This window comes from Mustela lutreola, chromosome 3 (genome assembly GCF_030435805.1).
Source record: "Mustela lutreola isolate mMusLut2 chromosome 3, mMusLut2.pri, whole genome shotgun sequence".
NCBI lineage: Eukaryota > Metazoa > Chordata > Mammalia > Carnivora > Mustelidae > Mustela > Mustela lutreola.
In genome coordinates, this window is record NC_081292.1 from 184,625,890 (window position 1) to 184,651,652 (window position 25,763).

Genomic DNA, 25,763 nt, shown 5'->3' on the forward strand with positions numbered 1-25,763 from the left:
ATACTACATGGAAAAATCTCAAAAATAACATTGAGCAAAAAGGCAAATTTCAGGATACTCAAACTACGCTGCCATTTATGTATGTTAAATACATAGAGGAGACTATATATTAAGAATACATACTTTTGGAATAAAATATGACAACATGGAGAAAAGGACTGGGGACAGTGGTTACATTTGGTGGGGAGGACAGAGAATGAGTTAGAGGGCTGCAGAGGGGCCCAAGTATGTTATTACTTAACATACACACTTTGAAATAAATATAGCAAAACACTTAATTTATTAAATCTGGGTGGAGAACATGTAAGTGCCTGCTGTATGTTTCTCTATACTCCTCTCTATGTTTGAAACATTACAGGGGTGCCCAGGTGGCTCAGTCGGTAAAGCTACCAGTTCTTTTTTTTTTCAAGATTTTATTTATTTATCTGACAGAGAGAGATCACAAGTAGGCAGAGAGGCAGGCAGAGAGAGAGGAGGAAGCAGGCTCCCTGCTGAGCAGAGAGCCAGATGTGGGACTCGATCCCAGGCGCCCCAAGCTACCAGTTCTTGATTTTGGCTTGGGTCATGACCTCAGGGTCATGGGATCGAGCCCCCCATCTCAGGCTCTGCATTCAGATTCTCTCTCTTCCTCTCCCTCTGCCCCTCCCCTACTGCACGCATTTTCACACACGCTCTCTCTGAAAGAAAGAAGTTAAGAAAGAAAGATTGATTGCATAAAATGTAGTAAAAGATGAAGGAAGTTGAAAAGCAATTTATGGGGCACCTGGGTGACTCAGTGGGTTTAAGCCTCTGCCTTCAGCTCAGGTCATGCTCTCAGGGTCCTGGGATGGAGCCCCGCATCGCATCGGGCTCTCTGCTCAGCAGGGAGCCTGCTTCCTCCTCTCTCTCTGCCTATTTGTGACCTCTCTCTCTGTCGAATAAATAAATAAAAAACCTTTAAAAAAAAAAGCAATTTATGGTCCTAAATTTAACCAAAAATGAAAAGGGAGGTAAAAATACAATGTGTTTAAACTGTCCTGATTTAATTCTACATGGAGAAACTGGTGAAGATTGGGCAACATTTCCATAACTGTTACAACTTCACAAGTTTTGTTTATTTGATGTGTTTCGTTTTAATGAACATCCTTGGAAATCTTTCTGGATATTTTTCATTCAGTGTAGTAAGGAACACAAACTCTGTACTGAAGTCTGCATGTAGCCCATGTAGAACTAATAAAGCCACTTTGATGGTGCTAAGGAAGAACAAGAGGAAGAGAGGAGGATTCATGCAAATACTTGTTTCCACACAAGAGAATTTCTGCTACCTCCTTTTTTGACAATCTTGTACGTATTTACAGAGTCATGAAAGAGCCCCTGGTCCCAGAGGATCCTTGTGGGTTGTTTTTTTTTTAAAAGATTTTACTTATTTATTTGACAGAGATCACAAGTAGGCAGAGAGGCAGGCAGAGAGAGAAGAGGAAGTAGGCTCCCTCCTGAGCAGAGAGCCAGATGTGGGGCTCCATCCTAGAACGTGTTCTGGGATCATGACCTGAGCCGAAGGCAGAGGCTTTAACCCACTGAGCCACCCAGGTGCCCTGCAGTGGATCCTTGTTTTTAAAGCAAGGCTCCAGCCCTATCTGTAGAGGGCAAGGAAGACGTTCAAGGACACTGCTGGGAAGTATTCTGACCCTAGTGTGGTTCTACAAGTGAGAATTCTTTGGGAAGTCCTCAGCAATGTTTCTGGAAACATCACCTCACTTCTTTGGTTCAGACCTGCCCTCAACCTGCTCAGGACCACTCAGCATCCGACACACAAACAACAGAAGCATCCTATGTTGAATTTCAAAGGGAGCTTACCTTTCTCTCAAGCTCTGTTGTAATTGCACTCAGGACTATTCTGTGGTGTGCGAACACTAGAAACTTCTCTCTCCCACTTTCCAGGAGGTCCAGGATATATTCACTGCGTCGGACAATGAGAGCACAATAAATTTAACATATACTTGTCCAGCTGAAATTATTCCACTGCATCTTTACCAGACTCCTTCGAGGTAGCTGCTCTCCCCTGCCCTTTCCCTCTTTCTCTGAGAGCTGACCTCTCACCCCCCTTCCCCTCAGGCCAAGTCACCTGCGTAGCAGCAGCCAAATTAGGAGCTGCTCTGTGCAGAAAGAGTTCTTCCCTGCTTTTAAGTCATCTCCCATATGCAGATAAATCAAAGTATCGTTCCTTTTTATGTGTCTCTGATATGTTACTGAAAGTTTCTTACCATCTGGGATCACAGAAAATACGTACCAGTTTTCACTTTCGCTGCTACTATCAATGTAATGTGTTTTCAATACAAATTGAAATGTCGTCTAAGAATTGAAAATGTCTAGGCAGGCAATTACGGGACTTTAGACAGTAATCAAATTTCTGGAAGTGTAATATTGAAGCATAAGTAATAGTACTAAGGAGATACTCGGGGAAAGCTCCCCAGCTCCCTTACACAGTGCATGGCAAGCTACAGGGCCACCTGCTAAATCGGTGGTAAGGGAATTTTTTTCTGTGGCAAAGAAGATGGAGCGAAGAACCTTATTTGCTTGCTCTTCATACTCCCCTTGATTTACTGTTTTTTCTTGACTTCCAACCCCCATCTTTAGCCATGGCCTTGAAGGAGGGCAGCTATGCCAGGCCCTGGAAGGGGTGGGGATTACCCAGTCAGACTCTGATGGCTTCCCAGGGATTAAGGCCCTGCAGGAGGTTCACAATCCCAGGACAGGTCACTGTTCCCACACAGGTAATGGGCAGGTAAGCCTCCTTGGACACAAACGGTAGGTCCAGGATATAGTCACTGCATTTGACAAGAAGGACTCACTTGGCCCGAGGTGATCCTCACACTTGGGTGTGTCTGGGCACAGAACAGACACAACCCTCCTTGGAGAAGGACAAATCTCAAAGGTTTCCTGTCAGGCAGGTGGTGACCCGTCCTCTAAGCATCTAAGAGTTATTTTCAAGCAACACTATGGCCAAGAGGGAATGGATTTGAGTTCAATCTTTGAATAGTTGGTACTAATAGAATCTACTTTAATTAGTTTGAGAGACATAAAATTTGCCATGATATAAGCAAGAAAGTTTATTGCTACAGCATCAAAAAGTCACGAGGCCATAAAATCAAGTTGGACAGCTCATTAACAACTACAGGTCCCAGTCTTCCTAGTTCCTCTCTCCCCTCTGCATCTCAGATGTGGCTTTTTATTCCTATCCTTCCTGAGTCCCTAAGTTACCAGGCTGGAAATATCTGCCTATTACAAAACCACTGGCTTTTATATCAAAAGACACCCATTAAAATGAAAACAAATGAAGACAGCAAAAAGAGGAAGAAAAACAATTAGCAGAAGAAACTGGGGTTTTAAGATTTATAATCTAATTTCCACTTAAGACTTATGTGACTCTGAGGCCCAGAGATATACATGAAATTTACTCGGTCTCTGCATTTTTTAAAAATGGGGCCAGTTCGACTTACTTGACTGATCTCATAAAGAGGCTATAAGTGTGAAATGAGTTAGCAGATGTCACAACTGGTTGGAAATTAGAAAGCATTATACTATTTATCACGGAATTTTGAAAAAGTATGTTATAGATGGAATTTTACACCCCCCCCCCCAATATCTTGTTGAAATAATAACCCCAAGGTGAGGTTATTATAAGATGAGACCTTTGGGAAGGGGTAAGGTCACACAGGCAGAGCCCTCATGAATGAAATCAATGTTCTTATCAGAGACCCCTCCACAGCCCAAAGAGCACCCTCGCCCCTTTTGTCAAGGAGGACAGGGCAAAGATGGCTGTCTGCAAGCCAGGAAGAGGGTCCCCACCAGATACCACATCTGCTACTGCCTTGACCTTGGATTTTTCAGCCTCTAGAAGTGTGAGAAAAAAATTCTGTTGCTCAAGCCACTCAGTGTATGGTATTTTTGTTACAGCAGCCTATACACATTAAAACAAGGTAGCACCCAAGTTTATTTATGAGGTGACGGAATGGCCAGATTTAAAATTTCTAAGAGAAATGGGTGGTTCTGGGCCCAGCACTCAGTAGACCATGAATTTTGTAGGTCATGAGCAGAGAGGGCGAGGGAAAAGGATCACACCCTTGCCATCTGTTTTTCAGCAGCTCATGAGAAATGGGTTGGTGGGGGCAATTCTGATGAGTTCTGGAGAGAGAAGTTTCCAGGTTGTAAAACCACATCTGGAGTTCATTAGTCTCCTAACTGTCTCATAAATGAAAAGGGCAGTGCCCCGAGGGTGAAGGAGAGCTGGCCAACATTCAGCAGACTTTCTGGGGTGTGGGGATCTTAGATTTGAATCATGTGGTGAGCGCACTCTCTTACTGTATTTAGGGGTGCAGAGGGAGAGGCCGGAGAGGCTGGGGGATCTGGAGGCTGAGTGAGAGGGTGGGATAGGCTGCGTGTGTCTCAATTTATCCACATATCTTGGTCCCCACAGCCAAGCTGGCACCGCTCAACCCACGCTAAATTCATTTTCATTGTAATTAAATCACTTGGACCATTATCCTGCCAGAGTCTCACATGAATGTTAAACAATAAAAAATCAGGCAAATGCACGTCATGAGAATTGCCTCAAGTTTCTACCACAGTGAATATTTGAACATGAGTGGGTTTTTCCTTTCTTTGAGAAAGGCAGACAATTTTTCAAATCAGTGAATACATTTAAGAAGAGGAATTATGACTTCAGCCTTAGTTTAGAAGGCGGAAGGAAAACTTCAGTGTGACAATGGCCCCTTGCCCGTATCTTTGGAACAAACTTTGACAGTTGCCTTTTTATGTAGGTAAATAATGGCTGAGACATGAAGTCTTTGGAGAATACCAGGGACTCCCCATAAGGCAGCCTTCTTAGTCTTCCATGAAACTCCACACTTGTGTCTCTAGGCAAATGACCACAGGTTTCCTACTAAGGGGAAAAGCTCACTTTAGTGTTAGGCCAGCACTACCCTCCTTGTAAGTGGCGGCAGCTCTAGACTACTGGTTAAGACAGGAGCTCTTGAGGACCCCAAACTTGACTGGCAGTGCTCCCGTGACAGGCCTTGCTCTGTGGCTGAGGAGGCTACGCTGTCCTGAACTTTATACCAAAGGCAGCTAGAATTCTAGGCTCTGATCCTTTCTTGCAGAGCAGCAAAACCATTCTGGCAGATTAAGGTAATAGGTATTTCTTTTTAAAGACGAGAGAGAGACAGAGTGTGGGAGGGAAAAGTCTACACTTGGTGGCCACTTACATGACAGATGGGATTTTAGCTTCAGCTGTTCTGTTGAAGAAGAGAAGGAGGGCTTCTTTCTGCTGCCGTTTCTGTAAAAGAGAAGTCTCGGGTTGAAAGTCTCCCAGTCTGTGAGCCTTGGGATGAGCTATTGTAACTATCACCGCCTGGAGCTTTACAAATCCCAATGCCAGTTATCGGAGCTGGGAGACCCTGACTTATCCACTCAGTTGAGTCAAGCTACGGGAGCTGTAGAAACTTTAGTGTCACTGGAGACACGGCGGTGCAGGTACCCTATCATCTCCCAGGAACTGCTGAGAACAGCCAGTGAGACCAGCAACATGAGAACCCTCAGGAAAAGCATCTCAGCCACCCACACAGGCCCAGAGGATCAGCTGAAATGCTGTGAACCACTTCCTACAGCCGGCTGACAGCTTGCACACGACACTGGCCCAACCTGCTTTCTGCCTCCCCTTTTTCTTCTACCACGTTGTGTCCATACCCACTGACGAAGCTTCCTTCTGTCCAAGACTTACTGAATCATTTCCAACTGACCCCAACTAGTCTCTTCTAGTAACATCTCAAACCCATTATTCACGTGTCTTTAGGCCTGGCTCCCATGTTAGGTCATTGACCTTCCAGGAGAAGAAACCACGTTTTCCTTACAGTTGGCATCTAAATAAATACTAGTCAAGGACACAGGCACAGGAGACAGGCAAACAGTTTCACAATATTATGAGAAAACATTTACTATCACTCTGCGCCCCCAGAGATGACAGACACCCTTACCATCACTGGTAGCGTGGCTCTCTCCTTCCACTAGCAAGTGTGGATTACAGATGCCCCTGGGGCCCGGTGAGGCCACTGACTGACACGATAGCTCCTTCATGTAACATAGAAGGGAGCCCACGGTTATAAGATCCGTGGCTCTGAAGCCAGGCTGCACCTTAAACAACAGACACCACAGGTGGTGGGACAGGCTGCTTGGTCCAAATGGCTTCCCGCCTCCCACCAGTGTCTTTCCTTGAGGACCTGACGAGAAACAAGGAAGATAACCTGCAACCACAGGAAGCTGGGGGGCCACTGCCAGGCTAGTGGGGCCATGTCATTGTTGTGTAGCGGTGGTGGCTGCCTTGTGACAGAGGTCCAGCTGAACTCTCCTGAGAACTCTTGTTGGAGATGCGACCCCATGACAGTGTGTCTTAAACTCTTTCTCGGCTACAGACCCAGTGTAGATTCTGATGAAGCTCTGGACACACATGACTCTTCCCTTCTGCACGAAGGGCTCACAGACATCCTGGGTGCATTCACGTCTCCTTTAAGGGTCCCTCACAGCAGGCCAGGCCCTCTAACATAATGCGCTCCCTGGTAGGATACACCAAAGGGACAGAGCCAGGCTCCCCGGCGCTGACCTCACCCGCACTGGGCATGCCTCAAGGAGAGCTGTCCTGTCTTCACACTGACTCCTGTGCCCTTCGGAGACGGCCCCTGCTCCCGTGAGGTCTTTCCCTCTCACCCTCACTCGCTCCCTCCACACCTGCTAAGCAGAGAAGGAGAGGGCAGAACAAACAGATGGGCGATCGGCGGAAAGAATGCTGAGAAACCTCCCTGTTTGAGATTAGCCACTGAGCGCGGATCAGGTCTGGGGTGCAAACCCGCGATCACACTCAGCTGCGGGGTCGGTCTGGCGGGCACCTGTGGGGATACTTCCAAGTGTGCCCAGCCCTGGGGCACAGCAACTCACTCCTTCACGTCTACCCTCACTATACAGTCCGTCTTCATAAATTCCTATGGAAGCTGCTTTCTCAGTGTCTGGTTACTTCGAATTGGGAGCTGATAACCCAGATGTCCAACTCAAAATTACTGGCATAATTCTAATATGGCCATGGGAGTAAAACACATATTGTGCTTAAAAGGAATATTTAACAACACAGAGAAGTGTTCAGGATGGAGTTTTGTAAACTGTTTTCCTCCCCGCCTGATAGATGTTTATAGGGTATCAATTCTGCTTTTATTTATTTATTTTTTAAAGATTTTATTTATTTATTTGACAGAGATCACATGTAGGCAGAGAGGCAGGCAGAGAGAGAGAGAGAGGAGGAAGCGGGCTCCCTGCTTAGCAGAGAGCCCAATGCGGGGCTCGATCCCAGGACCCTGAGATCATGACCTGAGCTGAAGGCAGAGGCTCAACCCACTGAGCCACCCAGGCGCCCTCAATTCTGCTTCTATAAATGTTACTATTATATACGTAAATTATACCTGTATCTATGTATAAGTATATACATAAATAATGCACAGTTTAAAGCAAAATATACATACATTTTATAGAAAAACTACCCAAATGACAGATGCCAAAATTATATGATATAAAAGACAGGTGACTCTTGTTCACAGAATAGCAATAAGAAACACTTAGTTGATGTTTAAGTACTTTTCTTCACCTTTCAGATTTTATGCAATAGACAGCTATTTTAATGTAGGGTAGATCAATAGTTTTATCTTAAAAAAAAAAAAAAAACCCAAAACTGAGTAGACACAATACTACTGCATTAATGACCTCACTTCTTTGGCCAGCCACGGGCCAGGAAATTTCAAATAACCTGTGTTCTTTGTTCCCAGGCTTTTACTAAATTAGATCCACTGGGGTTTTGAATTTATTTTTTCTGCTGGAATTTGAATGCATTGTCGAACAGCAGAAGGGTGAACTGATACTGTCACCAGAAGTCTGCACGGACTTGTTCTATTTTTCTGTTCCTGGTCTTGCTGATCAAAAAATTACTATAGACAAAAGAGGATTAGAGTCAGCTTTTCTTAGCCTGTGAAGAGATAGCTATTATTTCGGCTGAAAATAAGAAAGAGCTTTCTTTGTACATTATATTTTATAAATGGGCCCCTTCACCTTGGCTTCTGTGATTAAAAGCTTTTGAAAAAATGTCTTCCTCCAGATGGGAAGGAATGAATGAAGGAAGAATCGCCCATTTCAGCAGTGCTGCACTGGGACCACCACCACCGGCAACTCGGCAGGGAAACTTGGGGCTACAAAGTAACTTAAAAGTGGGAGGGGCAACTTTCTGTAGATTCACAGGCTTTCCTGACTTGCCTAAAACCATAAAACCACCAACCCCCATTTTCGCTTTTTTTTTTTTTTTTAATTTTTTTTTTTTTAAAGATTTTATTTATTTATTTGACAGAGAGAAATCACAAGTAGGCAGAGAGGCAGGCAGAGAGAGAGGAGGAAGCAGGCTCCCCGCTGAGCAGAGAGCCCGATGCGGGACTCGATCCCAGGACCCTGAGATCATGACCCGAGCCGAAGGCAGCGGCTTAACCCACTGAGCCACCCAGGCGCCCACCCATTTTCGCTTTTTCAACTCAGGACTTCACAGCCAGTCCCCAGTGGAAGGGGTGACACCCCACTGGAAGGGGTGTCAAGGGCCACCTGGCTGAACTCCCAGCTGACACTGGCTCCCCATCCTGAATTCAGGGAGGGTGTTGCCTCCGATCAGATCCATAGCAGACAGATGTACTACATCAGCGGCTTTGGAGGAAGAAAGGTTCTGGCAGTCCAAAGGGCAAAGCTCCGAAATTCATTTTCTACTTGGATGTTGGATCATAAAAATGAACTGACATTAAAGAACACAAAAGGGAACCAATTTATTAAGGACTTATCAGAAAGAATCTAGTATCTGGCTTCAGCGTTACACCACAGGTCATCTGTACTGACTCAGTTTCTCTCTTTTAGAAACCAACTCCTAATTTTCCCAAGATGCCAAGAAAACGGCAACTTCCAAGAACTGGGCTGAGAAGAGCTCAAGACTCTTTTTCTCTGCTGGAGTCTTGAATTCCACTGCAATCGAGGTTTTTCATAATCTGCACAACAGTGTATGACTCCAGGATGAAGAAGCAGAGAGAACAATCACCCAGCAGGAGGGACTCAGAGCGACTTATGCTGCCCTTGGGGACTTCTCCAGCGCCATGCCTACGAGGCACATTATGGCTCCCCTTTCTAGGTTAGGAAAATATCAAAATATCCCAAAGAATTTAGGGGATTTACATAGCTACTGGAAGCTATAAAAATACCCAACATTCCTGATTTCCATGGTTTAGCCTAGTAAATTTCACATTATTGCCTATAAACTCAGCAATCAAACTCCAGGTTGCATCTGAAATCATCTTTAAAAAGAGCTCCCTAACCTAAGGGAAGGAACTATATAAATTGGCAAAAAAATTTTAAAAATGCTTTCAAACCTTGCTGCACTGAGTTAAAAATTCCCACACCTTTTGCGCTACATTGCACAATTTGCAGCTGCCCCCTGGCCACTCAATACACTGTTCCTCTTCAGTTTCAATGCCCACTGACCCCTTTTTCTGTGGTCTACACTGGCTGGCCTCTGCCTAGTTTGGGAGGAAGACCAGGGAGAGGTGAGGGGATCCTCTGGGGAATTCCACGAAATACCGATAGGCTTACTTCCACCACACACACAAGCAATTAAAGTGTAAAATAATTATAAACATTCAGATCTTTGCACCTAAAAATATCCCACATCTGAATTTTTCCCATTAATATTGTATTTGCTATACTTGTTCACTGGTTTTCCTGATGGCAGAGTTCACTTGTGGGAACAGTTAGTAGACATAACAGATTTAAGAGAATTATAAGGAAAAGCTTAAAACTGAGAAAAAGGATTTCCATTCAGGGGTAGGGGTGGCTTAGTCGGTTGAGTGGCCGACCCTTGATTTCAGCTCAGGTCCTGATCTCAGAGTTGTGAGATCAAGCCCCATGTTGGGCTCTGTCCTCAGCAGAGAGTCTGCTTGGGATTCTCATTCTCCCTCCCCCTCTGTCTCTCTCCCCAGCCCTCACTCTCTAATAATAAATAAATCTAAGAAAAAAAAAGAATTTCCATTAATTGAATTTTTATCTCTAGAAATTAGAAAAAGATGGTACACCAACAGTGATTTTACCAACAGAAGACCTGCTTCTGCTCGTGTTCTCCTGAAATACAGTTTGAGAACCACTGGTCCGTGTCTCCATACCAGTACTGGGGAATACTGTTAGAAAACCCCACAGCAAAGAGATTATACCTGCTCACTTCCTCCAGACTACCCAGATTATTATATGTAATACACCATAAACTACGTACAGCTTGACAACTTATAAGTGCATCTTCTACCCTACGCTCTTGTGTCTTAAAAGTTACCCAGTGGTCTTGCTCATAACATGGTAAAATAACATAAAAAAACCCCCACACGTTCTGTCTCTTGTCATTCTTATTTATTTTGTGCTCTCCCAGAAGGCTGGAATCTCATCTTGATGTAACTGTCTTTATACAGGGTAATAACAATCCCAGATAATGCTTTATGATAATGTCAAAAAATGTCAATGACTGTTATTTTCTTGGCAATGAAAACGGCAAGGTTTCATCCCAAAAGGACAGAAATGGAGCTGGTATAAATTACTTTACCGCACTTAGCACAGTGTGACACTAAAGACAGATACGAAAGTGTTTTGAAAAGATAAAACCCCCATAGTGTTAAGACCTTAAAATGGAGGGTAACAGGCTTGGTTACAGCCTCAGTTCTGCCATGGAGCAGCTGTACGACTGAGGAAATCACATTCTCTGTGGGCCCTAGCGTCCCTCTTCCATGAAATGGGGACACTAGCTCCTTGCCAACCATAAACGACTATAATAAGGATTAAGGGCTAAGAGGGTTTGAAAACCCTACTTTTGTTATATAAGTGTCAATTTGTTATTTTGATTTAAAGAAGGTTAGTGTTGCCTGGGTGGCTCAGTGGGTTAAAGCCTCTGCCTTCGGCTCAGGTCATGATCCCAGAGTCCAGGGATAGAGCACCATATCGGGCTCTCTGCTCAGTGGGAAGCCTGCTTCCCCCCTCTCTCGCTGCCTGCCTCTCTGCCTACTTGTGATCTCTGTCAAATAAATAAATAAAATCTTTTTTAAAAATGTTAAAAGAAGGTTAACATATGTAACAAATATTCCTAGAACTAATTTCTAGCTGTTACTAGACTGAGTAACAGTTACTAGGCTTTAAGGCATTCCCCAAAAACACCACACATAAATTCCAGTTCTCTTTGGGGCATTCTGAATATACATCACCATTCTACAGTTGCCATGGGGCTTATTTTTATGACCATCTATCAATAGTGATCTACACACATACAAAACCACAAACGAGGAAAAGATTTTGGAAGCAGAGTGGTCGGCTGAGAGATGACATGGGCTCACTGTCCTTGCCCAGGAGCATGGGGAGAGGTCCAGGAACGGCAAGTTCAGAGAACTCTGGGTAACCCCCACAGACCCCCTCCAAGGAAGGAACAGCTATGGACACATGGACTTCCAAATCCCCACCTGAAGCCCCAGACTCACAGTTTTGTCTGTGGTGGTCATCTCCTTGGCCGCGGCATCCAAGGCAGCCCTGGCCTTGGTGCTGATCCGACCGGGGGCAACGACTACCATCTTGCGCTGCTTGGGCGGGAGCTGGGCAAGGACATCGCTCTTGAGGCGTCGTAGCATGACTGCCTCCTCCAGCAACAGCTTCAGCTCGCCGAGGTTGGAGGAGCCTGAGTAATCCCATCCCCAGGGATGCTGTGAAGGGAGAACCAAGACACACAGCCAGTTAGGTTCTCCTAGGGCCAAGCTAACAGGGCTGCAACCGCGGCGGGCTCATGAGGACCTCTCCCTGTGGCTTTGCTCAGAGAATTTCAGGTGGCTCTAAAGGATGAATGAAACCTTATATAATACAGATGGGAATGAAAAAGGAAAAGAGAGAGTATGGAATAAAGCGAACTAAAAACATCCATCTTGGTGTTCTACACGCTGAATTTTCCAGCAGCAAATTCAAGACGCTGAGAGCTCCGGTGTCCATTACATTTAAAAACAAGACGCTCTGCTTGTCAGACTACTCCTGTATTCTAAATAAGGAAATCGTCTTCCCCAGGGCTTATCCTGAAGTCCACTGCACGTGGTAATAAATCACGTTTTTTCAGTAATAGCTTTCTTTGAGGAGATGTATTGAGATTTAAGAAGCTGTTGTTCCTCAGCACAAGCTAGCCCAGCACAACCAAGCGCAGTGAGATGAACACAGTGTGTTGCTGCTGGTGGTGGGGACTGAAGGGAGGAACCGCGAGCACAGGCTTTTTGGCCAGTCTGCCTGAGACCAGAGGTGGATTTGAGGGTACCAAGGTAGTCCTTCATAAAAATGGTTTCTTCACTTAGTAGCTCATGGGAGGCAATGAGCAAGAAGATCTATTCCCTGTCACACAGCTAGAGAAGATGTTAAAATGAAAACCGTGTCTTGCACTAACAATCTTATTCGAAACAGAACTGACATCTACAGTCCTGCAGAAAATGAGGTGATGTATATTCTGCTGCTTTATGTTTCCAGCTGTTGCCTCCCTTCCTGTCTCCACCTCCCGTGACCATAAACCGCCTCAGGTAGAAGCTAGGCTTGTTCAAGTTCAATGGTCAGTAGACCTAGTCTCCAATGGTGAGGACATGGAAGGTGTCCTTTGCTAAACAGAGAACAGAAAGAGATGGTCAAAGGCGGAGAAGTGAAATGATCAAAAACTGCTTCTTCTTTAAGAAAACACTCTGAAATCAACTAGAAGTTTTCAGCAACTGTCTTCACGCAATGGGGTCGAAAATGAGCTCAGCAGGGGGCATTCTCTTCAGCGGCTTCTCTCAATGCAAAAAGCTAGTCACAGTAAAAAAAAAAAAAAAAAAAAAAAAAAAGGCGGCCCTGCGCTATGGGCTGCATTAAATAAAAATCTTACTGGGAACAAGCAGATACCATAATTAATTTGGATAGCTTGCTCCTATGTCAGCTTTTAATCTTGTAGGTTAAAACCCCATATTACCCAAGACTTAAATTTTAGAATAGTCATAATCCAACAAGCTTTTACTGAAAATTTACCCTGTAGCAGGCACTGGGCTACGTGGAAGGAGAGGAAGGCACTGTCTGTGCTTGTTTTCTTGGTTGTTAGTGGCGGGGAGGGGGACACAGTGGGACGGAGAGAAAGGATGAGCTGAATAAGGATGGCATGAAGACTGCAGGGATGGTGGGCAGAGACTGGGGACATGGGAAGGGACAGTCCGGGGGTAAAGGCAACAAATTCTGTCTCTGGCCCCTACCATCACTAGCTGATCATTATACCATGAGCCTGGACAGCCAAGGAAGAAAAGATCGTTTTCAGAAAGTGGGTCACTTGCAAATAGGATGGAGGTACGATTCACTCATGACGAGTTTTGAGGGACCATGACAACCATGTGGAATCTAATCTGGACTGATTCACGGGGAAAGTGCATTACGGATTTTGTTAAAAAAGTGTATGGCTTTAAATACATTTAATAACAGAAATTTCCTGCCTCAATAAGCGGCTAAAAATGGTTTGCAATTAACTTTGCAAAGCACGACAATTTACATTATAAGTACTTTGTTTGAATGTAAGTGGGTATTTTTAAAGTACTTGAAAAGTTTTTTGAAAAAAGTTCTTAAAAAATAAGGCAGACAATCTTATTTACATCACAAACTTGCATAGCAAGGCTTTTTCCTCAAGATGGCATGCGTCATGGGAAAGCAACAGCCACTTCTCCCAAGAGTCAGCATCTTCGATGCAAATAGTGGCTCAGTATGTTTGTCATTTGATCACAAAACAGGAATCCTGAAGGCCTAAACTAATAGGGGTCTTCAAGTCGGGTCGGAGCCTCTGCAGCAGGGGCTACAAGAAAGAAGGCAGGCATAGCTTGGGCTGTAGTGTCGAGGTTTACGAAGTTACAGCAGGACAACTGAGGAAAAGGAGAAGGGATCCACACTTGAGAGAGGGGCTGGAGTCTGCCGTTCTAACTCATGGCCCCCGTGGGAACAGAGTTTGGGAGTGCGAAAAGATGGACCTTGCGAGATGAAGGTCAGCCGCTGAAGGATAAATTCACTGCCCCGGCTACTTTCAAAAACAGAGATGAGAAAGAAATAGTGGTGAATATTCCCTTGGGTTTTTCGATTGTGGAAGTTCCAGAGCCTGGGTCAGAGAGAGCTACCAGGGTCCCAAGAAGCAAATGCCAGCCAGCCCGGCTCACACCCCAACCGTCTGCATCTGCGAGGTCATCAACCAGGAGTTGGGCTTCCACCTCCCACAGCCACGCCAGACCCTGGCAGCTCAGCAAAGAGATAGGCTGTATCCCACTGGCAGGTCTGGAGAGAGAGCAGAAGGCACTAGCAGCCAAGAAGGAGGAGCCCCCTCCCGAAGAGAAAGTGGCCCAGTCCCAGAAGAAAACAGCTCAGCTGAGTAAGGAATAAAAAAGGAACACCTCGGCAAATAAGCAGCTGATTCTCCGTGTCATCCTTTCTTGAGCTGTTTTTGGGGAAGAACACTGGAAACATGCACAGGCTCTGGCCAAGCCAGTTATGGCTGCCTGACACAGCTCAGGAGACATGCTGGGGCCACCATGAACATGCTGCTGACACGGAGGGAGGCACGGCCACAGACAAGGAGAGAGGAAATCACGGGGACTCTGGTGAGGAGCCTCTCTGCTGAGAAGGACAGTGTCCCATGCTCAGCTGGCTTGATCAGACTGATGAACGCTGACCGACTCAATGGGCCATCAGGAGGAACGGAGCATCGGTGAACAATGTCATTTAAACATTAAAATGTTCATTTTCGGGCTTACAAAAGTAATCCACTTTGGTGTACATTATTTTCCAATCATATATGAAAGAGAGGTGGGGTGGGGGGAGGAGGAGGGTTTGGGAAGGAGAGGGAGAGGGAGAAAGAAGGAATGAATGAATGAACGAATGATGGGAAAAATCTCACATCCTACTTTTTCCCCCACTCTTGTATTTCCCCAAGTCATTAAGTACTTTTTTTCAATTAAAAGAAATTGAGGTTTTAGAAATCAAGGGTGTGATTGCAACGGCATTCACGGTTACAAGTTCCCTCTGCCATTCTTGAAGACTGAAGCTGTGGAGACCAGAGCCCCACAGGCACCTGCCCCATTGGCACTGTGTTCCTACAGGTAATCTGTAGGTCAGAGGCACCTGCCCCACTGGCACTATGTTCCCACAGGTAATCTGTAGGTCCAGGGCTTCTGGCCTGTCGAGCAGGCACAATTCACTGTGATGAGTCCATGTTTTGGCTGATGAGAGCCCACGAGGCAGCTCCAGATCACTCCCCCTCTGCCTGTTTCAAGGCCTCTGCTGTGTCTTCTGTGCAGAGGGTACAGGCCCCTGCCACACCCCAAGCTCACCTCTGGGCACTTCTCAGAGCTCCGGGCACCTATAAAAAAGCCACCGGTCCCCTTATTGGGAAACACTCCCCTAGAATCATAAGCGTTAAAGCTAGGAGGGACTGTTCTTATTCTCAAGGACACAGGAAGGTCAGAGTTAGGCGCAAAGCAGGACGAAATGTGGGTCTGGCTCCCTGGCCAGTCTGCTTCTGATCAACCATGGCCAAAGAGAAGGAACAAAAGGTAAGTATCAAAATCAGGGAGAGGGACAGGGTGGTGGGGGAGAGGGGTAGAGAGGGAGAAGAGAGAATAAATACCCGCTTGGCATCACAGTAGCGAAGTCCAAAAGCGTGAAACTGAGGGAAGAAAGTTGGCCTGACCCCGATGATCTGGGTGTAGAGCTCTGCAGGCCGGGACATAGCTGGTGTGCCAGACAGCAGAATCACCCTCTTCGCAACCTGCAAGACAAAGAGCCAAAGGTGCTGAGAATGCACAGAGGAGCACCTAGGGACTATCCCAAATGCCCCACTAGGATTGGAGCTGGATGTCCAGGGAAGAACAAAATCCCCTGGAATGCAGTAAGAGTACTCCTCCCTTCCCGGACACCCTGACTGCTGGCAGTTCTGCTGTTTGCTCCTCTTGGAAACCAGGCAGATCTACATCCCAACGACTCCACAGGCTGGCCTCACTCCAGATCCTAGTGTGGCCCAAACCTGGAGACTCTAAGCAAAGGTACTGTGGCCAGAGAAGAGAAGCACACGTGTTCTGAGACCCTCATGGTGTGACCCATGTAAGCAGCAGGATGTCGCACTTCAGGCTGGCTTTGTCATAAGTCCCTACATCAGGACTGAGCATGTGATATTGAATTCCAAACTCTCCATCTCCCTCACTGTGAGCGTCTTGAGATCAGGGCTGTGGTCACCTCTATCTTCTGAAGCACTTAAAAATGTCTGCTGTATGCTGAGAAATATTCCGCTACCCAATGTCCCTGGGGAAGACAGGATAAACTCCAAGAATCCAGCATTGGAAGAGGAAGTGGAAGTGGCGGGGAAAGCAGGTCTGACCAGCCTCCAGATCTCTGATACCGGAGTTGAACTTCCAGTCAGATCCTGACACGGAGGAGCCGGCCTTTCTCACCGCTAGGAGGCAGAGTCGGGGTGGCCTGTGCACCAGCCTCTCCCTGATTTTCTTCGGAGGGAAAAAAGGCTGCCACTAACTCAGCTGCACAATGCTTTGACCCCAGAGCTCCCTGATTTCACTCATTTTGCAGGTAAGAAGGACTTTCAAAAGGGGGACACAGGTCCATTTACCCTAAACTCAGCCTGTGTGTGCAGCAGCCTGCTCAGCAGTGGGCAGGATGGAAATAAATGGTCGATTCTAATGATGAACTCCAGGTTCCTCACTAGCTAGACCCCAACCTGACCCGAGGAGATCAGACCTAAATACCGCACCTCTTCCTAAAATGGGAAGGAGGGCGAGAATAAAGGAGACACCCCCCCCACTGTATGAGGACACAGAAATTCTTGGAAGTAAAATCCATTTCAGCCCTGTTGTCTACAAACACCTTGTTAACCACTGTAACCTTGAGTTAATGAAGAGAGTATAAGGCAATGGCGAGCAGTAAATCACCTAGGGGAGGAAATGAGGTTTTCAAATGGATATGCTGCCTCATAAAATAAATAAATAAAGGTGCAACAGAGGGAAGAAAAATGTTTCTTTATAAATATACAACATATACAACTCCCAAGACGCACTTTTGCCCTCACAGTGACTGGCAATACCTGATTCCATTATGACAGGAGAGCTCTGAATTTCTCCAGCTATAATTTTCCACAGTTCAATTACTGAGGCTTCTAATTTCCTGCACGGTTTAATGCAGACTCATTAAAATAACAATGAGCTTCTCGAATGACGTCTGTAGCATCCCTTGCCTTGGCTCAAGATCGCTTCAATGAAACGGGGAAAATGAGAAGTCTTATCAATAAGAGAAAATCGGCCTATCATCCCAAACCGCTGCTGTTGTCTGGGGATGGAGCCTGGGCGGAGACAGCTCACCGATCAGGTGATGGAAAATAACTCCCAGATTCTCGGCTGGTACAGGACAGAGTTCATTCTGAGCCCATTCTCCCATACACTGACCAGAGTAGGGGGGGTTGTGACCACTGAAGACGGACATTTGCGGATGCTTAAAAAGCAGAGGCATCATTATGGAAAAAGAAAAAGCCAAGCCTTGAAAAGAAACCAGAACAGCGTCTTTTTTATTCTGGAATGATTTAGCCTGCTCCCCACGCAGCCCCAACAAGTTGGTACTGTCATCACTGTCGTCAAACGGTCTTTAATCCTGCCCAGCTGCCCGTGATTTGTGGGCACCCTCCACCTGGAGAACCTCCAATTTCGGAAAACAGAAATGCATAAAACTACGTAAGTCAACACGGAATGGAACACTTTACAGTCAATTCCTCTGGCTAACAAAAGAGCAGCACTCAGGAAACCCATCAGGGAGCGATGCAAAACAATAATTTCTGTGTGATGTCTGAGAGAAATGGTGTGATTTACAGGAGCAGACGCCACTGGGGGCAGATGACCCTCAAAGACAGGTTCAGTCTCCTCAGAGATTAAGGTCATCAGTTCAGCCCTCAGGAACAAGTTGCTAGCAGGACAAGTTAGTGGATGTAATTTGCCAAGGAGAATCTAATCCAACTCAGAATAAATAAACTACACACAGATCTTGGATCAGCCAAGAGAATGTTCTGTTGCAAAGAAGAGTTGAAATTGTTTTAAGTTCATACGAGAAGTAGCCTGGGAATTCTTCATCACTTTCTGTTGTTCTATCTTTTTCCAACGTAGCCGATAACTTGCTTTACCAAATCATTCTGATTGGGTATAACACACCTCAGCAAGACTCAAGACTGGGGAAAGTCATGCTCCCCAAAGTCGCACCCTGTTCTTGCCCCATGTTATTTCTAATGGTACTCTAAATGAAGTCTGGTCTATAGGTGGAGTCCCTTGTGATTCAGAAGTACCGCTTGAGAAGGCTGGGGACATCAAAGAGAAGGTCACGCCCATGCCACCCAAGTGTCCTGATACACACAAGCCCTGTGTCACAGGGACGCTGGAGCTACGCTGTCACGAGTTCAGAAGTCATCATAAAATCTTCAAAAACAAGGAGAATGGCAAACACAGGTTGGGGGCATGGGACCAAAAGTACACAGATCAAGAAGAAAGGCAGGATCACAGGCACAAGCCAAAAAGCAACAGAAGAGTCAACACCTGCGGTTAAATCTAAACCCTGAGAACAAGAGGGAAAACTCACTCTTCAAGAGCCATCCAGTGACTGGAATCTGGGAGAAGATCGAAATTCTTCCCTCTCTCCAGGACACCCAAGGCCAAACTAAGACGAATGGAATCATTATGGCCCCTGTTAACCAGAAGCCACTCCAGGGATCTGTAGAGGGCCACCTATGGCCCAATGATACCTCATAAATGGCCTTTCTGACTCTGGTTGGGTCAGCATATTTCACATAAAACGGTTCCTTCTAGGATCCAGGCTTCTCCCAAAAGGAAACAAAGCTCCAGTCACAAGTCTGAGTGCTACTGCCAGCACCAAACTGATTTGCACAGGAACTGGAGTGCTTTCAAGGCAAGCAAGCGTCATTGCTTTGACATTAGCGAAATACTGACGCTACGTAAAAGTTGACAAGTTCTGAGGGAAGAACAGAAAGAAGGATGTGACTATAAGTGTTCTGGTTCAAAAATACCAAAATGTATGAGAACACATCCAATGGCATAATTACAGCTAATGAAAGTTACGTTGTTTCAAGGCATGCATGGGCATAGCTGTTATTAATCTAACAAAGAGGCTCAAATTAAATATTAAATACATTTTCTTCCTCTGGATAAAAACAGTCTTTCTCCCTTAAGTGTGAGACTCCAGTAATTTCCTTCCTGATTCTGTGATAAAATGGAGGAAATTCACCAGAACAGCAGGACCACGAGGGACTCCTCCTGCAGCCTCGTCACACTGGGAGAGACGACCCTCCCAATGACCCCACTTTCCCTTTGGGCTGAGAGGGGCCAAGAGCATCTCTTCTAGATGTGGGGACACTGGGTTTTCTACCACGTGCTTGCATATGATGTGAAAAGATGGTCATCACAGTACTGTATGTAATGGCTGAAGACTGGTTACAAACCCATAAAAAGGGAGCAGGTGATACATATTAGGATAGATTTACACAATACAATACTATCTGCAAGCATGAGGTTGAGTCATCCAAAATGAGGTGGGATGATTTCCAAGATACACTATTCACAGAAAAAAGGCTGGAGCAAAGCAGTGGTTGAGGAATACTGTAAGGAGAGAGGAAGGAAACACGCACGCACATGCTTAGCTGGGCACAGACGAAATTTTAGAAGTGAAAGTGAGAATCTGGTAACGCTGACCGCCTTCTGGGACAGAAATCAAGCAATGAGGGGCCCAGAGGTGGGAGAAAGAGTTATTTTTCACGGGACACCCTTTTGAATATAGCATCTACTTAAACTCCTCTAATGAGAAAGGAGAAAAGAAAAAACTCGTACATTTCAGGCCGCTCCTCTTGTTTCACTTCACCAATCAATAGGGATGTAAAAAGGACTCTTCCCACAAAAAGAGAACCAGCTATTTAGTAGGAAAGGACGGTGGGAATCTGAGGGCTTTTTCCCTCTGGAGAAATAATCGAACACTAGTCTGGCAAGAAAAAGTGCTATAAATCAAAGAAAAACTCAAACACATACCTCACTGCTCTAAAATAAGAGACTGACAACCTTCAGGTTGCAGTCTTATGGAGAAGACTGGGTGATTCGGGTCGAGTGGGAGTGAAGATGGTTATGCCTGGTCACACTGGACTTCAGAGGCATCGATCAAAAAGTGAACTCTTGGCCCAGCAATTCTATACATAAGAATCTGTCCCACTAGGTCAAAGTGTGCAAGCTACGAATATGCAGATGACGTTCACTTGCAGAATTATTTATAAAATAGCAACGAGATGTCCAACACTAAGGGTTAAATTATGGGATACATCCATCGAGCAGAAGGCTCTGGAGCCATTAACAATGATGACCTTGTCCTGCAATGGACATGGTAATGGTGGATTCCTCTGTCGAAGGAAATTAAGGTGATTTGAATTTTGTTCCTCATAGTTTCCTGTTGCCTACTTCCACACATGTGTTACATAAAAAACAGAACTATCTTGCTTAGTAGCCCAAACGAATAGTGCTGTAGGGGAAGAAAGACGTCACATTCCCCAGGGAACCACAACACCAGTTTCCTACAACCTAAGCCACATGTGCCCCACATGCACCTTTAAGAGACCCCCACTTGCAGGACACAATCTGGCCTGGCTAGCTCACACACTGTAGGATATCACCAAGTTACCTCATCATGCACATTTGCTGAACATGGCTTGAAACATTAACTCGGAGAGAACAGTTCTAGGATATGCACAAGTCAGAGGATCAAGAGGTACTAAATTAAGCCCTTATGTGGCTTTTCAAAGGCATATTTTACTTCTCCCAAGTCTCCTCTTGTTCAAAATCATTTAGGTCCATGTCTTTAGAGTAGCCAGATCAGTGGTTCTCAACAGAGAGGGAGAGGAGTTATCTGCCCCTCCCCAGCGCATGTCTGGCAGTATCGGAAGACAATTCTGATTGTCACCACTGGTGTGGGGGTGGGAGGGTGCCACTGGCGATTAGTGCATGGAGGCCTGGCATCCTGCGAAACACCCTACGGGGCACAGGACACCTCTGCACAGCAAAGAATGATCCAGCCCAAAGTGTCCACTGTGCCAAGCCGGAGAAACTGATCCAGATGAAAATGCAGCAGAGAAATGAAAGGTCTGGTTAGCAGAATGGCTCATAATGCCTCAGCCCTGCCTCCACTCAATCCCACCAGCAGCCTGGAATCCTGTGAAGTCAACATCTCAGACGAGAGGGGCTTTGAGACACCTCCATAATCAGCAGGCTATATTCATGGTCCTATCCTTCAGCGTGTTAACTCATCCAAGCTCTGTAGCAAGTGCAGAATCATCTATACTAGGTAAGAGCTAAAAGATTGGTCTTAAATGTATCCATTTGAAATACACCCATGATACTAAAGATGTAAATATGGCTTTAAAAGGTCTGGCCTAGAAGTGTTATGTTTCAGAAACAAGTATGTAGTCCAGCTTGCCTAGCCAGGCGACTGGCTGGCTCAGTCGGTTAAGCGTCTCCCTTCGGCTTAGGTCATGATCCCAGGATCCTGGGATCGAGCCCCATGTCGGGCCCCACATCCGGCTCTCTGCTCAGTGGACAGCCTGCTTCTCTCTTTCCCTCTGCCCCTCCCCCTACCTGTGCTCCCTTGATCTCTCTCTCTCAAATAGATAAAATCTTTTAAAGAAAAGCTTTCCTCTGCACCTGTAGTGATACAACCTACTTACTGCACAGCTGTAAGCAATCAGGGGCACAGATTTAATTCTAGGTATGGCTGTAATACTAGAACCACAGTAAGAAGATCTGTTAATGTTTCTTTACTTTCTTTCTTTTCTTTTTTTTTTTTTTTGAAGATTTTATTATTTATGTGACAGAGAGAGACCCAGAGAGAAAGGGAACCCAAGCAGGGGGAGTTGGGGTGGGAGAGGAAGAAGCAGGCTTACCAAGCAGGGAGCCTGACATCGGGCTCGATCCCAAGACTCCAGGATCACAACCTGAGCCAAAGACAGATGCCCAATGACTGAACCACCCAGGCGCCCCCTTTTTCATTTTTTTAAAGATTTTTAAAATTTATTAAAGAGAGAGAGAGAGCACAAGCAGGGGGAGAGGGAGAGAGAGAAGCAGACCCTCTGCTGAGCAAAGAGCCCGATGTGGGACTTGATCCCAGCCAAAGGCAGATACCCAACTAACTGAGCCACCCAGGTGCCCCGATCATTAACATTTTTTAAAAGGAAACATACTGAAGCCTCCTAAAAGAAGGACCGCCACTCTGAGAAAAACATTTCATTTCAGTGTGTCCATAAATATTTACAGGTAATGTGAGCAGAGAATCAAAGATTTTAAGTAAAGGACTTTTAAATCTGGAGCACAGGACCTAATCCTGCTTTGGAAGACGTATCATGTTACTTGTTATTCCTAAAACAAAAGAAAACAAAACCTGAATCGAGTAGACAGTTATGCTTTACAGGGGAGTTGGAAAAATTAATTTTCAAATGTTAATAAGTTTCACCAACACTTAGCATATTTGTTTTCCCTAGTTGACATACAACGCAAAGCTTCTTTCAAGCAACGAAAGGTGCAGTTTGAAAGTGTGGCACAACACAAAGGCTGCTTTAAGAAAGCACACAATAAACACGGACTTTTGTTTGCTCCGTCTACATAAACCAAAGTAGATTCTCCCGAAGGTATCTGTGAGAGGTTTCTATCTGGTTCTGAGAAAAAGCAACTTTCCTAATTGTACTAGTTTCCCCGATATTAAGAAAAAGCTCACCATAAAAAGACGGAAGGCAGTCTGGGGGCCTTCGCACTGTCGGGGGTGGGATGTGGGAAAAGAACACTCAGATACAGATGAGAAGCTACGCGAGGTCCACACCGCTGCCTGCTCTGAAGGCTCGACCCACCGAAGCACTCGGGCCCCAACTGAGCCCACCAGAGGAAGGGCTCTGGATGGCTGAGCCTCTCAATGACCAAACAGGCTTAGGAAAAAGAATCAGCTTACAAGGTACACCTCAGCTTTGTGGGGCTTCTTCCTGCTTCCCAACGGCCTGGTTCCGAGTCTGTAGGACTCATCTCCCTTGGTTCTTAGCACCATGAGAGCTCTGCCTTCACGGAGACTGAGAAGACAGTTTCTCCCGGGCTGTTTAGACAGCACGCACTGGCGGCTCCCTCTCCCTTGTCCAAGAGCCTAAGAAGGACCTATAGTGCGGTGCCCATCCAGCCTGCCACCTGCAACAGGCCAGCATCTTTGAGAGACAAGAACCGCTGCACCGACCGCCAGTTCCTTAGCAAGAAGTTAGGAAGAAAAACAAGTCTGGCGCTGAAGCCCGACAAGTGATGGCCGGAGTCCACGCTAAGTCACGTCCAGCCCCTCCCCCCGATGGAAGCCCTTGCTCTCCTTGGCCCCCTTGCCAGCCTGAGCAAGATACGGCGAGCCCTCAGTGCTGAGTGGCCTCAAGCTCCACGCCTGTTCTCCGCAGGACTCACCTTGAGGAGGGGCATAGCTGCACGACAGCGGGCGGTCTTAATGTTCTTGAGGAAGTGAGACTCATCCTGGAAAGAAAGGGTCACACAGGTGAACAAGGCCAAATCCTGAGTGGATGATGGAGCTGGAGCCCACATTAACCTTGACCCTGACATGGCGCCACACTGGGGACACCTCCCTTGTTTTCTCATTCAAGGAGAGGGCTGTGGGCCTCAGTTAAAGACCCACGTTCTGGTGCCGCTTCCCCACTTTATTCCGGGCAAGTCGCTCCATCTCTGGGACCACTGGCCAACTGGGAAGCGGGGTTAGTGACTCCGCCCGGCCCACCTTGCAGGCAGCGCTCAAGGAACTGCCGCAAGGTGGTTTGCTGCTTAGTAAGAAACGCCTCACATCTGCACAACACGACGCCAGAGCGGGCCCACTGCGTGCCTTGCCCTGGTGTTCAGCACTGGCGCCCAGCTACTGTCCCCCGGGGCTCACCAGACACCACAACCAAGCAGACAGCGTTCTAAGTGCTGTCACTGAGGAAGTGTGGCAAATTACTGTGGGAACTCGAGGAAGGGAAGGAGACACAATGCCCGTCCTCAAGGCACTGTCAGGTTTATCACACAGAGCTTGATTATAGGCAAACTAGAATACAGCATTTTCTCTTTCTTTTTTAAAGAATTTTTTTTTTTTTTTTAAGATTTGCTTATTTATTTGGGAAAGAGAAAGAAAGTGCACAAGCGGAGGGGAGGGGCCACAGGAGAGGGAGAGAGAAACTGAAGGAGACTCCACACTGAGCGTGGAGCCTGATGTGGGGTTCAATCTTGGGACCCTAAGAGCAGACCTGAGCCAAAACCAAGAGTCAGGTGCTTTACCTGTGTCACCCAGATATTTTACTTCTTAGTAATCTCTATACCCAACATGGGATGCAAACTCACAATCCTGAGGTAAGACTCATGTGCTCTACCGACAAAGCCCGTCAGCCACCCCTGTCGTATTTTCCAAAGCCAAATGAGTAACACGTTCTTAGTATTTGGTGAAGAAATTTCTATTTTGGTACACATTCAAATTACCTGCTATGGACCTGAGCACACACAGTATACATACAGATACATATGGACCTCTCCACGGTGCCAGTTTCTCCATGGATAAAACGGTAAGACACCGCTACCTGACTAACCAGGCTGCCGTAAGTCTTAAGGGCTAATACACATAAAGCCCTTAGAACAGTCCTACCACCGAGCCCAGTAAGCACTCAGTGGTATGGGCCACCCTTTGATGGGGACATAGAGGGGATCCTGGCTCTATCTCAAGAGGTGATCTGCAAGAAACCTGCTGTTCCATTTCAGCTATGATGAACCAATATGGTTCTCAAAAGCACAACAGAGAGGAGTGCAAGATGAACCCGCAAATGTCAGAACATCTGTTCCTAGAAACCCAGGGTGTAACATTCGTACTCCTATACGATGAGCCCGCAAGACAGCCAAGAAGGAAACAGTTTATAGTGAGAAACAGCAGGAAAGACAGAGGATGGGGAAGGGAATGAACCCTTTTAACCAACGGGCTAAAATGTTCCACTATTATAACTAACCACCAAGAGTGGCTTCCATCTGAATTCTCTTCTAAGAAGTATGACATCTTAGAGCTGACACTTTATTCCTTCCTGTAACATTTCTCTGAAATCAGAAGAGGACAGGGCTCTTAAATAACTGAAGACAAACTAACATGGGTGGTAAGCGGCCTGCCCAAAATCATCTGGCAGACTGAAGTGTTGAGCCAGACACACCATGCAGTCTGGCTCTGATCAGTGATGACCCATCTTGCTGGCCTCATGCCTGTGGGCAAATCACGTGAGCACTCTCACGGTCAGTTCCATCGGTGGTGAAAAGGAGACAGTGTCTGCCTCAGGGGCCTCGGGGAAGAGGGGCAATTATGCGTAAAGTACCTGACACAGAAGAACACGCAAGAAATGAAGGCACTGGGGCGCCTGGGTGGCTCAGTGGGTAAAGGCCCCTGCCTTCGGCTCAGGTCATGATCTCAGGGTCCTGGGATTGAGCCCCACATCGGGGGGGTAGGGGTCTCTGCTTAGCCGAAAGCCTGCTTCTTCCTCTCTCTCTCTC

At 46.2% G+C, this 25,763-nt stretch overlaps 1 protein-coding gene across 3 annotated transcripts in view; it reads right to left on the reverse strand.

The window, feature by feature from the left end:
* SMARCAL1 (SWI/SNF related, matrix associated, actin dependent regulator of chromatin, subfamily a like 1) overlaps positions 1–25,763 on the reverse strand; it is a 60,292-nt gene that overhangs the window by 11,556 nt on the left and 22,973 nt on the right. For all 3 annotated transcript variants that reach the window (XM_059168100.1, XM_059168099.1, XM_059168101.1), the window contains exons 10-14: positions 23,661–23,726; positions 15,773–15,913; positions 11,604–11,822; positions 5,244–5,314; positions 1,837–1,939 (exon numbers count right to left, since the gene is read on the reverse strand). In XM_059168100.1, the coding sequence (XP_059024083.1) occupies positions 1,837–1,939; positions 5,244–5,314; positions 11,604–11,822; positions 15,773–15,913; positions 23,661–23,726 (600 nt within the window). The remainder of the gene's footprint in view (positions 1–1,836; positions 1,940–5,243; positions 5,315–11,603; positions 11,823–15,772; positions 15,914–23,660; positions 23,727–25,763) is intronic.